The sequence below is a fragment of the Pectinophora gossypiella genome, chromosome 2 (assembly GCF_024362695.1).
Source record: "Pectinophora gossypiella chromosome 2, ilPecGoss1.1, whole genome shotgun sequence".
NCBI classification, from domain to species: Eukaryota; Metazoa; Arthropoda; class Insecta; order Lepidoptera; family Gelechiidae; genus Pectinophora; species Pectinophora gossypiella.
In genome coordinates, this window is record NC_065405.1 from 11,042,379 (window position 1) to 11,054,101 (window position 11,723).

Below are 11,723 nucleotides of genomic sequence, written 5' to 3' on the forward strand. Positions count from 1 at the left end.
TGATCCTATTATAATATCCGCCAATTCATAAAAAGTGCGATGATGGATGACGCCATATTATTGGGGATTAGAAAAAAATATTTTCTACGAAAGTTAGGTTAGCTGTGTTTATAGAATGTGTAAGGAGTAGTGAATATGAATACTGACCATTGTTTAAATTTTCCTTGAACTCCGTAACGCGACGAGTTTCGCGTCGGCCGGGCCGCCTTCGTGCGCGTGCGCCCATGCATCGCCCTCCCCACAAAGCATGCAGTCTATAAAAGAATACGACACCAACTCCTTGTCATCAATATATCAGTGACTGCTGCAGTGTTGTGTTGTGTGCAATACTTACAAGGTATATTCTGCTTAATAGCACTCCATATATCGCGGGTGATGTGCATTCCGCTTACGACTCGTGAATTCATACAGTTAAATTTTCATGGCGCGTAGTAACTTGCGTATGGCGTCATTTAAATTGCCGGTAACAGTGAGCCCTCAATGGATTTCGGCGGTATAATAACACGAGATGTTTTATTATTGCAATAAAACTCTGTGTCGAGAGCTTTCTCGACTGTGAATAAGTTATTGCCAATATGAGGAGGGGTCACGTTGGCCTTGTGTTTTGAGTTTCCATTTTATTCAGCTAGCTGAGGATCCCAGGTTATTTATGAGAATCCGCCAATTTTAAAAGTAATACGCGAGTCGGAGTGGAGGTGGTGGATGTTTCCGCGTTCACCGCAGCCGGATTGCAAGGAGATGGCTAGGAAATTCTGAACGAAAACCAAATAGAAATGTCTCAATTTCCGCCCAGCGTTCCTGCAATGTTGCAACGCCCTCTTTTTACTGAAATATTCCAAACGAAATATTTTTATCGCGCCACGTTTATTGGTTTTAAATCGAATGAAAAACCGTTTGAGAGATAACTTTCATTTTTAGTGGTTCTTATTTTACAATCGGGCGGATTTATTATTCATTTTACGAGTCATTTCGTGCGGAATGGATGTTTGCAGAGTAATTTGTGCTATCAGTTTTTAATGGGTTTCCCTGATCGATTTTTAAAACTAATTATGACTATCAATGGGACACTTCGCATCGTACATTGTTGCATCTTCAAGTTGGACTCACCTTTGCGTAATGTAGTAAAATTTAACGTCATGTCATGATTATAATCGTCATGTTGATCAGTGGAATCTTAACTAGATATTTCTTCTCTGGTGTCCAATTAACGAATGCCAGTTTGTTTTTTTATTGATCTACCTAACCAGCCCGCATAATAATAAATGTATTTTTTCTTTCTTTTTAATTAAATTATTGGGTGTAGACAGTAATTTAAGAACATCGCTAACCTGGTTAGGCTTTATTTTAGTAATGCGTTCAGTAGGTAATTGGACAGCCCACGAAGGTCACTACAAGGCTTTTTCTCGAATAAATCGCGACCGGATGATGACTATTACACACAGAACATAATAACCCGTGACCTTATTGTAAGTTACGATTAGTTTATAACGAATGATACATGATTAGATTACAATATTTAAATCCATTAAATGATTAGCCTGTGTATTAATTGTGTTAGAGGGATTAATTGAAGTCTCTGTGGTTTACCGGTCTACCTCTCGAGCGGGGATCGTCGGTTCGATTCCCAGCACTATAGTAGCTATCGACCTTTACCTACAGCGATATCTTCGCTACCTCTACTAGCCTAATCGGGAATATACTCGCATATGTATTTATCAGGTACCTAACATTTCCGTTTCAGAACAGAACAATGCAGACCTCCACAGTGATCGTGCTCGCGTGCTTGGTGGCCGCAGTGGCTGCGCACACGCATTACGAGTTGTACCCCGCCGTAGACGCAGTGCACATCCCCGACGACGCGGTGTATGAGGCCAACTACGACACTCCCGCGCACGAGAGGAGCGCCAGAACGAAGCGAGGCTTGCTGCTGCTTAAAAAGAAACTGCTCCTTGGTAAGGATGTTTAACGCATTATTTTAAAAATAAGAAGACCCAGAGGTGGGATCATATAGGCACAATTAGATATTGGCATAAACATAAACAGCCTGTAAGTGCTTTCTTGCAGAGCCCAGGTTACCTTTGGAGGCACCACTGTGGGGTACATAATTATAAGTATTTCATTGATAGTCTTAGAAATATTAGTTTTACTAATACGAAATATTAGTTTTATCTGTTTACGTAAACCACAACGTGGGTGAATCCTGGAACTCCTTTTCCTCCTGGAAGAGTAATGAAATATCCCGTTCATAATCCGTATTTGTGGGGTAAACATCTCGATTTTTCTCACTTTGTTTGTCACGTCCAATTTCATAATCCACTTCACATTCGTACGTGCTATGAAAACCGAGTGCGTACGTTTATCTTATAGGTAATCTTCGTAAAGATGGCCCCGATTCCTGCAGACACATCCTAATTTTATTTTAAGTTATACCCGTCATTTTCTTATCCGCCGAAAAGGAAAGGGATGGATGACTGACGGCTGTTAGTTTTAGGAAGGATGAGTAACCCGGGCGAATAAAATAGGCATCTCGCTCATATGCAACCCGTTTGACGCGTGCTGTCAATTTGATTCTGTCGGGTTATTCGGTAAGTAATATAAAATTTTGGAGGGGTTTTTTTTTAATTTCTGCCTAAAATTGACGTATGTTCTATAAATTTTATGCCGTCGATTACCCGTCCGTTTCATGGTGTGTACAGGAATCGTCACCAATGTGGTGATATTTTATATCTAAAGCCTAAAACTTTATAATACAATAATTCTAACATAAAAAAACGTATATGTATACCTACCTACAGTTTTCAAATGCGTAGCTTTACGTAAGTCTGTGGGTAAATTGGGTTAGACGAGACAAATTAGATTATCCTCATTGGCTGGCATTACACGGTACATTGTTACGAGATTATTATACGATTCAGCTTTAAAAATGGGTTTGAACAAATCCTTTTAAGGCGAGTCTTGCAGAGATGCTGATAAAGAGATTCGGTAAGAAAAAGCGAAAGTAAGTAGGTAAATGCAATCCGCAACCGGCCCAAATAGCCAGACTGAAATTAGACCAATTTCAGACATTTTACTGTCTTATTTTGCGTATTAAATGTTTCAATTTCGCAAGACATTCTTTTTTCGAACAAACATGTAGAGTGCTCAAGGGAAAATTAAATTTAAAAGTCCTCAGGCTGCGTCGCACAGCAGAAAGCTTACATGAATATTTTATGAAATTTTTAGACTATCTATATCTACCACCGGCAACTCGCAGTGATTGAGGGGAGGTCTGTGCCCAGCAGTGGGACGTGAATAGGCTGTTTATATTTATGTTTTAATAATAGCGTTTACGTAGGTTATATTATGTCAGGCGTAACTTATTCCAATCGGTAATATATGTAGATGGAAAGATTAGGAATATTTTCTTCTATTTTAGGCGTCGCTTTGTTTTGCCCTGTGGTTACGTACAAAAACTATGCCGTAGAAGTCCGAAGAATATGAAGTTAATAAGGTCATTGCCATTTTCGTCTCTATGTGATATTTGTATGCAAACGAAAATCTTTGTCAGTGACATTCACACGATCCTTGGACCATGGACGTAATATACCGATGAACATATTGTGCAAGATATGCGCCCATAAACATCGGAGAGGATCTTTTGTTAGACTTTTGTACACGTTCATTTAATAGTTTATACAAAACAAAATGAATAGAATTTCAGCTTGTTTTATTTCTTAAAGTTACGCTATGAGAGTACTCGACCGACACAATATAAGTATGGGAACCGTTTATAGATAAATTCTGATAATAACACTGATGGTGGTTAAATAATAGTTAGAATATTGTTTCACAATGCAATCTTTGTGAGAGATGTGCATCAATTTGATTCCCACGAAGATTTTCGTGACATACTTACATTTTATTTTCCTTATATTTAATTTAACTAATTTTACATAAAGTTTCCCAACGCTTATGTTAAACGAGAGGTAAACTATCTATTTTGTCCTTAGCGAAGGACCTCATAACAATATTCAAATTTAATGATTCAGTCTAAAGTTTCATCATAGAATTTTATCATGAACTTTAAATTCATTAACATAAATATTGTGAAATTAAATCAAAATAGGTACAAAAGTTTCGTTTAGCGCTTTACAATACAAAATGATATTGACATTTTTATTTTAAATTAAACCAGAAATATAAATCTCGTAGTGATGTATTTGAACAGAATGTATTTTTAAACATAGTAGGTAGATATTTTTGAGTTTGTGTTTGAGAGTTACTTTCAAAAGGATAGTAAGGATTACTGATCAAGAAATCTTTATACGTATATACAGGGACATAATATTTAATAGATGTATATTGGCGCAGTGCTAACCAATAGTCGTATTTAATTATATAGAATGTGGATGATTTAGGTGAGTATTTGCTATATTTTTAAATATTTATTTTTCCATGTTTGCAGGAGCCTTAGGCCTAAAGGCAGCCAAGGTCGGAGCTGTCGGAGCCGGCGTCGCAGGCGCACTGGCCTTGAAGAAGAAACAGTCAGTACCGAAGATCACGGCTTCCACTCATTACGGGTACAGCAGGTGACTTCTAACAACCGCCATGCAACCTCTTTGCGTAAACAACTGGTTATCGATTTTTAGGGAAAGGATAGGTTTTCTCGGGGTTTTGAATTTAGAACACTTTTTAAGTTTCATATCGGAGATAAAATTTGGAATAACAGTTTTAAAACTGTAGTAACATATTGGTTCTAAAACTTTGCTTTCATGTGGCTTATAAATGTAGATTTGTGTAATAAAATGTATTATTCGGCCAGATAAATATGTAGTTCAACTAATCAAAGTAATAATAAAATCACACCCACGATAGTGAAGTATTTAAGATGGCAAAATACTAGTTGCGATACAGACACATCTCGAAGTATTCCTCAAGTTTGCATTATTATGCAAACGAGAGTGTCGTAGAGTTTCAAAATAGAAGTGCTGTAGAACATTCGAGAATAGCTTTCAAGTGAAGACGTTGCCGTAAAATCAAAGTATTCATTCGAACTTTGATGTCATTGTTAACGATTTCAAAGAAATACACTGCATTGAAGTGTTTTAATAATACATGTTTTACTCGAAAGTCTAGAAAATTAGAAGCTTTTTTAAAATAAATTATTCATTAATTTGAAGTCAAGTACTAAATCTTGATACACACAGAGTTGGGAAAGCCTGCAATGTCCTAGGGATCTGCAGATCGTGAACCCAACCCTCAAGACTGGTCCATAGGCGCCGCGGGATTTTGTTTGTGGTTCTGTACAACTCCCGCATTCTTTGCAACAAGCATTAGTAATCCATCATTTACAAAGCTATGCCGATGAAAGTCGATACAACCAGGTTGTTTGAACAGGGAGGTCCGCTCTAATCTTTTTATGCCTTTCGAAGCTTTCCATTATTCATTTCAGATCATAAAAGATGCGGACACATGTAATTCATCCAGGTGTTTGCATTACTTATAGACATACTTCTATCTTAGATATATATAAATAACACACACATCAATAATACATAGGTAATTAAATATATTAGCATAATCCACTCATTTTATATCTTTAACAAGAATTTTTTTCATGAAAATTGATGTCTTAATGCTAGATAAAGATATTGATTAAATTAAAAAATATTTACTTCTATTTGTATAACAATTACAAACGTCAGAATTGTTATTTCTAAAATATAATGATAATAACTCAATTCCACATTAATTATTATAATGAAAATGTTTCGTCGTGGATTGGTGTCATATATCTGCATTACCTACATTCTATTCTACATTTATTTACATCATAATATACATTATACGCTTCTGCTTTCAAAATTCATCTACTCTGCAAATCAGACAATTCATGATTCGATGCTTTCGTCCAATAAAACATTACTCATTTAAGACGAAGCTTGTGTGGATTTCATTGTCCGTTTATAATTACATTTTTGACGAAGCCTGAGATAAATGCCTAGTCCTAATTATTAATTTACTTACTTACTTAATTATATTTCTATAGTTCTTAACGTAATGCCTTAAAATGGAGTTTTTGTGACGTCATCGACTATCTACATCTGAAACTTTGTTTTACAATGAACTTTACGGTCCACACTGAAATTTAATAACAATATTGAGTACAAATAGGTTGTCTGGAAAAGATTACTACATAGCAATAAGATCGCCTATTGTACTCTTTCCATTATCTTTTGTTTTGTTTTACCTGTGTGTGCAATAAAGTTTTTTGTCATGTTATGTAAAGTTCTAGGTAAATGTTTCCAGCTAAAGAATTCGCCTTGGGAGTGCACACTATAGACAGTAGGTACAGCCATCAACCGCAGCACTGACAACTATACAACAACACCATAAAAAAATATTTCACGGAGTAGGGAAACTGGAAATTCGGGCAGGCCGTCGTTTGTTATGCCAGTCAGTGCTTATTGAAGATTTGTGTAACTCGGCGCGCGTGTGTTGTGATTTCTACTGTCTCTTTGTACCCTCACGAGCTCGTGTGAAAAGGCCTAAAAAGACTACACTTCGACAACTATTTTATACAGATTTTCCTTTATTAACTCTACTGTACGCTTCTACTTACTTTCTTAATAAGGTTTCGTTTGTAACTTTTATTGCGAAACTTTTCCCCACCGCAATTAAACGGGGATTATGAACGTATAAAACAATTATTTAATGTGGTTTTTAATTTGGTATTTATGCAATTAAATTAGCTTTTCTACAAATTCAAATAAGATTACGGAAATAAAAAGTATAAACTAACTCCGCTTTATTAAAAGTATAAAAAAAACATAAAAAAAGCAAAATTGGAATGGCCACGGTACTGAAAACATTCAGCATGTAACCCTAATATTAAAAACAAACAATGTAGCTACTTTAGTTGGATAGGATATGACTAAATGAGTACTAGATCATTAGTAATTGACTTGTTGTTACTTAATCCGTTTTGCAGCCGAGGTCCGCATTGGCATGTAGAAGTTCATAGGTGAGTCCAAAGAGTGTAGAAAGAAGAGGTAGATATACATACGGCTGCACTGTCGTAGTACCTTGTACCCACACTTTGTATCATAATGTATAGCAAACTGAATGTAAAATGCATACAATATTTTAACATTTTCCAATATGGAACAGTGTCAAATTTCGCTAGGTTTCAAACTGTTTGATCGAAACTCACGTACACGTTGTTTTATATTTGTAGTCGCGGTTGTAAAGTTAAATAAGTGCCGAATTTAATACAAAAATATGCATTGCTTCCCAATTTAGTTCCAAAGAACGTGATATTGTCACAAGCTTTATATTCCGATTATTATTTATTTTTGGCTTAACCATTATAAACGGAGATAAAGCACATCACTTATCACGTTGGTCTAACAGAGAGCTCGGTGAAGCGCGAGTACTTAGTTCATAATGCGATGCCCCTGACCAGCTCATTGGAAATATAGTCGTGATTTTATGTTTTATGTCGTATATTTTCACTGTAGTTATTTTCAGTATGTCTATAGAGCTTTTAAGAAGTCACTAATTTCTGAAACACGGACTTTAAGCCTCTCGAACGCCGCACTTATAGTATATCTTAGTTAGAAAGCTCTCGCCAATTTGCGTGCGTGTGTATACAATGCTTGTTTGCCAACTTTATTATGTTTTCACAATACTTTTATAAATGTCAATTGCTAAGGTTTGAAGTGTGAGCAAGTGGGACAAATGAACGTCTAGCCGTATTGTTGTTCTTGCTTCACGACGCCTCTAACGTTTATAAAATTACGGTAGTTTTGTATCGATTGACCAATCGACTGCTCTTTATCGATTTGATTGACACATCGATAATAATCGTACTTTGAATCGTTACTAATATACTTACTAGATATTGAATGGGACGAAATTAATTTTAAGGTCAAGTGTTATTATTTTGTGCTTTATGATTAATTTAAAAGCTCACCAGACTATTAATAATTTAACCATGTTAGATAGAATGTGGTTTTTTTTTCACTCTCACTTATCAGCAACATTGTCAAGACAATTTCTATACTTTAACAGAAAATTTTGCATGGTTAAATAAATAATACGAACAAAAATGTTAAGTTATGAAGATCCGATCGTAACATACGAGTATTTTCAATTTAATCTTCACGCGAAAGTGCATCAGGTTTTCAGCGTTTTTATGTATCATAATGTAGACTGATCTACATCGTAACACGAACATTATGGATACGTGTTACAGAACCACCTAACTTGTATTTCATGATATTTAAGTATCTACGTAAACAGATAACAGATATGTAACTTAATTCGCAGTTGAGGGACGAAAATGTAACACTTCTATTAACTTTTTGTAACAGATGAATAGTTAAAGTTGCAATATAAGTATAAGCGCTATCGATATCTACACTATCACTAACCGCCTTACCAATAAAAGATATAAAAAAACGATGAAGATTTGTTTAAGTATTTGACAGGCAAGCAAAGTTCAATCGAACTATATGAAGGCTTGTTTATTTTTTATTGGTAACGCGGTATTGATAAAGAAGTAAAAAGTTTTTAATGTTGAATGTATAAGTTAATATCTGAAACTGCTCATTCGATTGTGAAAGTTTAGGTTTTTTTTTTTAAATATTTGAAACCATTGATTACCGGTGCTTACGTATACTCTAAAATAAGATTCCTGTTACACGTCAAAATTAGAAGGCTGTCCAGTTTAAAACAACCTCCCTTAAATAAATTAAAGACAAAAAAAAAACAACCTCCGTTAATGTCAATTTCACGTGGGCTAAAACCCAATTTCTATAAATAGAAATGGTTTAACAGGTCAAAGCTGAGTTAAAGGTCAATTTTTCAAATCAACTGTACCTGCCTACATCCGTTAGCGTCAAGTTTACACATTCTTCGTCTCCATAACTAGACTGTTGATTCAACAAACAGACCGGTTCATTTTATGGAGTCCACTATATTTTCTTACATAATAGACGTGATATATGAATATTAAACGTACCTCGGATATTTGGAAAATCCAATTATTATCGCTCTTTAGGAATCCGGATCTCGGTCGTTGAAATAGCATGTGTTTTCAAGAATATTATATTATAGTTTTGTTTTTTTTTTATTCGCAGCTGGCATTAAGCGACTGGGTTGCGTCTGATGTTCCCGAGGCGTGCACCGTGTGGATATTAGTGAAGTTTGGGTATTATACGTTTTGTTAAACACTGAGAGGCTTTAAACTTGTAGTCATAGAAACTTGTAGTAATAACACCAAACAAAAACATTGTTAATAGAAAATTTGGATCGTGCAAAACATAGGCGTACTTAACATGTAAACACTGCCATATAACTACTTTAAATGTTTTAAACTTGCTGTTTTACAGTCACTGAAAATAATGTAAATTTAGTAATGGTATAAGTGTTGATGTTTGTTATAATATTTATAACAAAATGGGTGCCTTTAACTAGGCTTTTGTTGAATAAATGGATAAACAATTATGCTTGTTTTGTTTTTCTTTTCCCTACGCATAATATCACGTTTTTTTTTATTTTATTTAGTTAGATCAATAATACCAACACAACTGCAGTACAACACACAATACAACCCAAGTAAATGGACATGTCTCCTTATGTACCCTATACATTTCATTCGATTACACTGTCAGTTTTCATAATCATTTGCAACTAGACTAAGGCCTCACCTCTACATAAGTAAGCCGCCTACAGAACAGATCGATCTTTTATTTATTACTGGGCACAGGTTCTTCTCAATCAACCTAAGGGGAAGTAGAGGACCTATATTCCACCACCCATGCTGCTTCATTCTGAATTATAGGAGGTGTTACTGCTGGCAGTGGGTAACCTGCCGAACCAAACTGAAACATAAGCAAATACCAGTGTTAAAATAAGTTGTTGTTGATGGAAAGTTGACTCATATCGTAATTTATCATTAGGGCAAAAAATTCTAACTGTCTTTTCCTAAAAATAAAATACAGATAGGTATAGTTGGATAGGCGGTAAAACTCGCTAAGCAGCTTGGGTTCATCGATGTTAGGGTCAAGAACCCTTTGCGGACTTTCGCCATATAAACAATAATAAACCGCTTTCCGGTTGTTTCGATCTTATGAAGTAGCCTTTTTTGATGGGACATGGACATTCAATACTTGGCAGGAACCTTCACAAAGCGTTTACGATATACAATGTAAATATTACATGCATAGGCTCACCTCAGCGACCTCTAATGGCGTGGTTTTGATCGTGTACGTCGTTTTGACGTGATGACAGGTGACACACCAACAAAACATTATGGTGACAGGTGATCAACCTGGGCGATAGCAAAAGTCTAGAATGGTAGAATAGACTAGATTGTTCTTGTATGCAGTGCTGCTGTCATCTTTGGCAAGGCTCTGCTAGCTCTCAGTTGGCAGTCAGTTGACGAGCAATAAAGCTCACAAATAACGACTTGTTAGTGAAGCTCATAGACTCGACTCCAAAGTCTAGAACACAGACGAAGGGTGGCTTGTCTGTCGGTCTTTTATAGGATACGCTTCGGTGAGTGTGCGCAGGAACTTCACGAAGTAATTCCACCCACTCCATTCCATCTACGGACAACTAGACGTCGGCAGGCATTTCATCCTTATGTTGTGGATATACCACCAATCCGCACTAAGCGTTTTGCCTCCTCCTTTTTGATGCGAACAGCGAAGGACTGGAACTGTCTGCCGTCGTTTGTTTTTCCGGCTCGTTCTGGGAGTCTTCAAGGCTAGAGTGAATAGACATTTGCTAGGTAAGTGTGATACACCCTAGACCACATCTTCACTTACCATCAGGTGAGATTGTGGGCAAACGCGAAGCTATTATATTAAAAAAAAATGACTCAATACCTGCTCTGTCGGTGTTTATGACACGCCGAGAAGATACGCAGCTAAACACGCCCTATGTTAAGTATTTATTTCACAAATTATAGAGTATTTCATTGTTCCGTTGAAAGCCTGTCACCAGTGTGCCCAAAAATGGAATACTTAACTAGGTTTCGGGATTAACAATAACCCTGAATAATACCACGATAACGATTAATGTGGTGAGGGAACGTCGAACTTTATAAAGGCATATTTTACAAAGTTCGAAACGAAATATTAATTGATTGACGAAAATATTGTTTAAATTGTATTCTCTTTATTTCGTTTATCAGATACATATACCAATTATGTTACCAGAACATTGGAAGGCTAAACTATACAGTCTTTTTGCACAACCAAATAGACTTTACATACAGTCATGCAAGTATCCTTATAGGGTTGAGCAGAGTCTCACCACAAGTCGGGATGACTAATCGATTGATATACTATAACTTTAAAAGCAATAGAAACTAAATTTTGATGTAATATGAGCATGATGTGTTACTCCGTCTAGAATACAACTGTCAGAGAACGTAGGTAATTAGGGGACCAGCTACTTCGATATATTGGCGCTCAATTTGCTTCAGCACTATCAGCGCAAAAGCTTCAGATAAATATATTAAAGGAGATGAAACCATAAAGCCATAATTAAGTGTTATTACAAAATATTGCCTATTGCCTTTTGATACTATGATGACATGAAGCACTCCCATAGGCTATTTTTTCAATCTATGTATCAACCTGAACTCTGATAGTTTTTAAGTTCCTCAATACTGGCTACGAGCCAAAGTTTGGTTTGCCAAATTGGAAGTAAATATCGGGGTGGACAGTAAA

At 35.9% G+C, this 11,723-nt stretch overlaps 1 protein-coding gene across 3 annotated transcripts; it reads left to right on the forward strand.

Annotated features, from left to right (window-relative positions):
- The first annotated feature begins 231 nt into the window (after positions 1-231).
- On the forward strand, positions 232-9,489 carry LOC126376639 (uncharacterized). Of its 3 annotated transcripts, none has more exons than XM_050024174.1 (4): positions 232-337; positions 1,742-1,952; positions 4,445-4,568; positions 9,123-9,489. In XM_050024174.1, exons 2-4 carry the CDS (start codon positions 1,751-1,753, stop codon positions 9,130-9,132), a joined length of 336 nt encoding a protein of 111 aa, XP_049880131.1. In that variant the 5' UTR covers positions 232-337; positions 1,742-1,750; the 3' UTR covers positions 9,133-9,489. The 3 variants fall into 3 exon arrangements, with proteins under 3 accessions (XP_049880131.1, XP_049880139.1, XP_049880149.1); XM_050024182.1 differs by having other exon boundaries at positions 235-337; positions 4,445-4,559; XM_050024192.1 differs by having other exon boundaries at positions 251-337; positions 4,445-4,523.
- Positions 9,490-11,723: the final 2,234 nt, after the last annotated feature.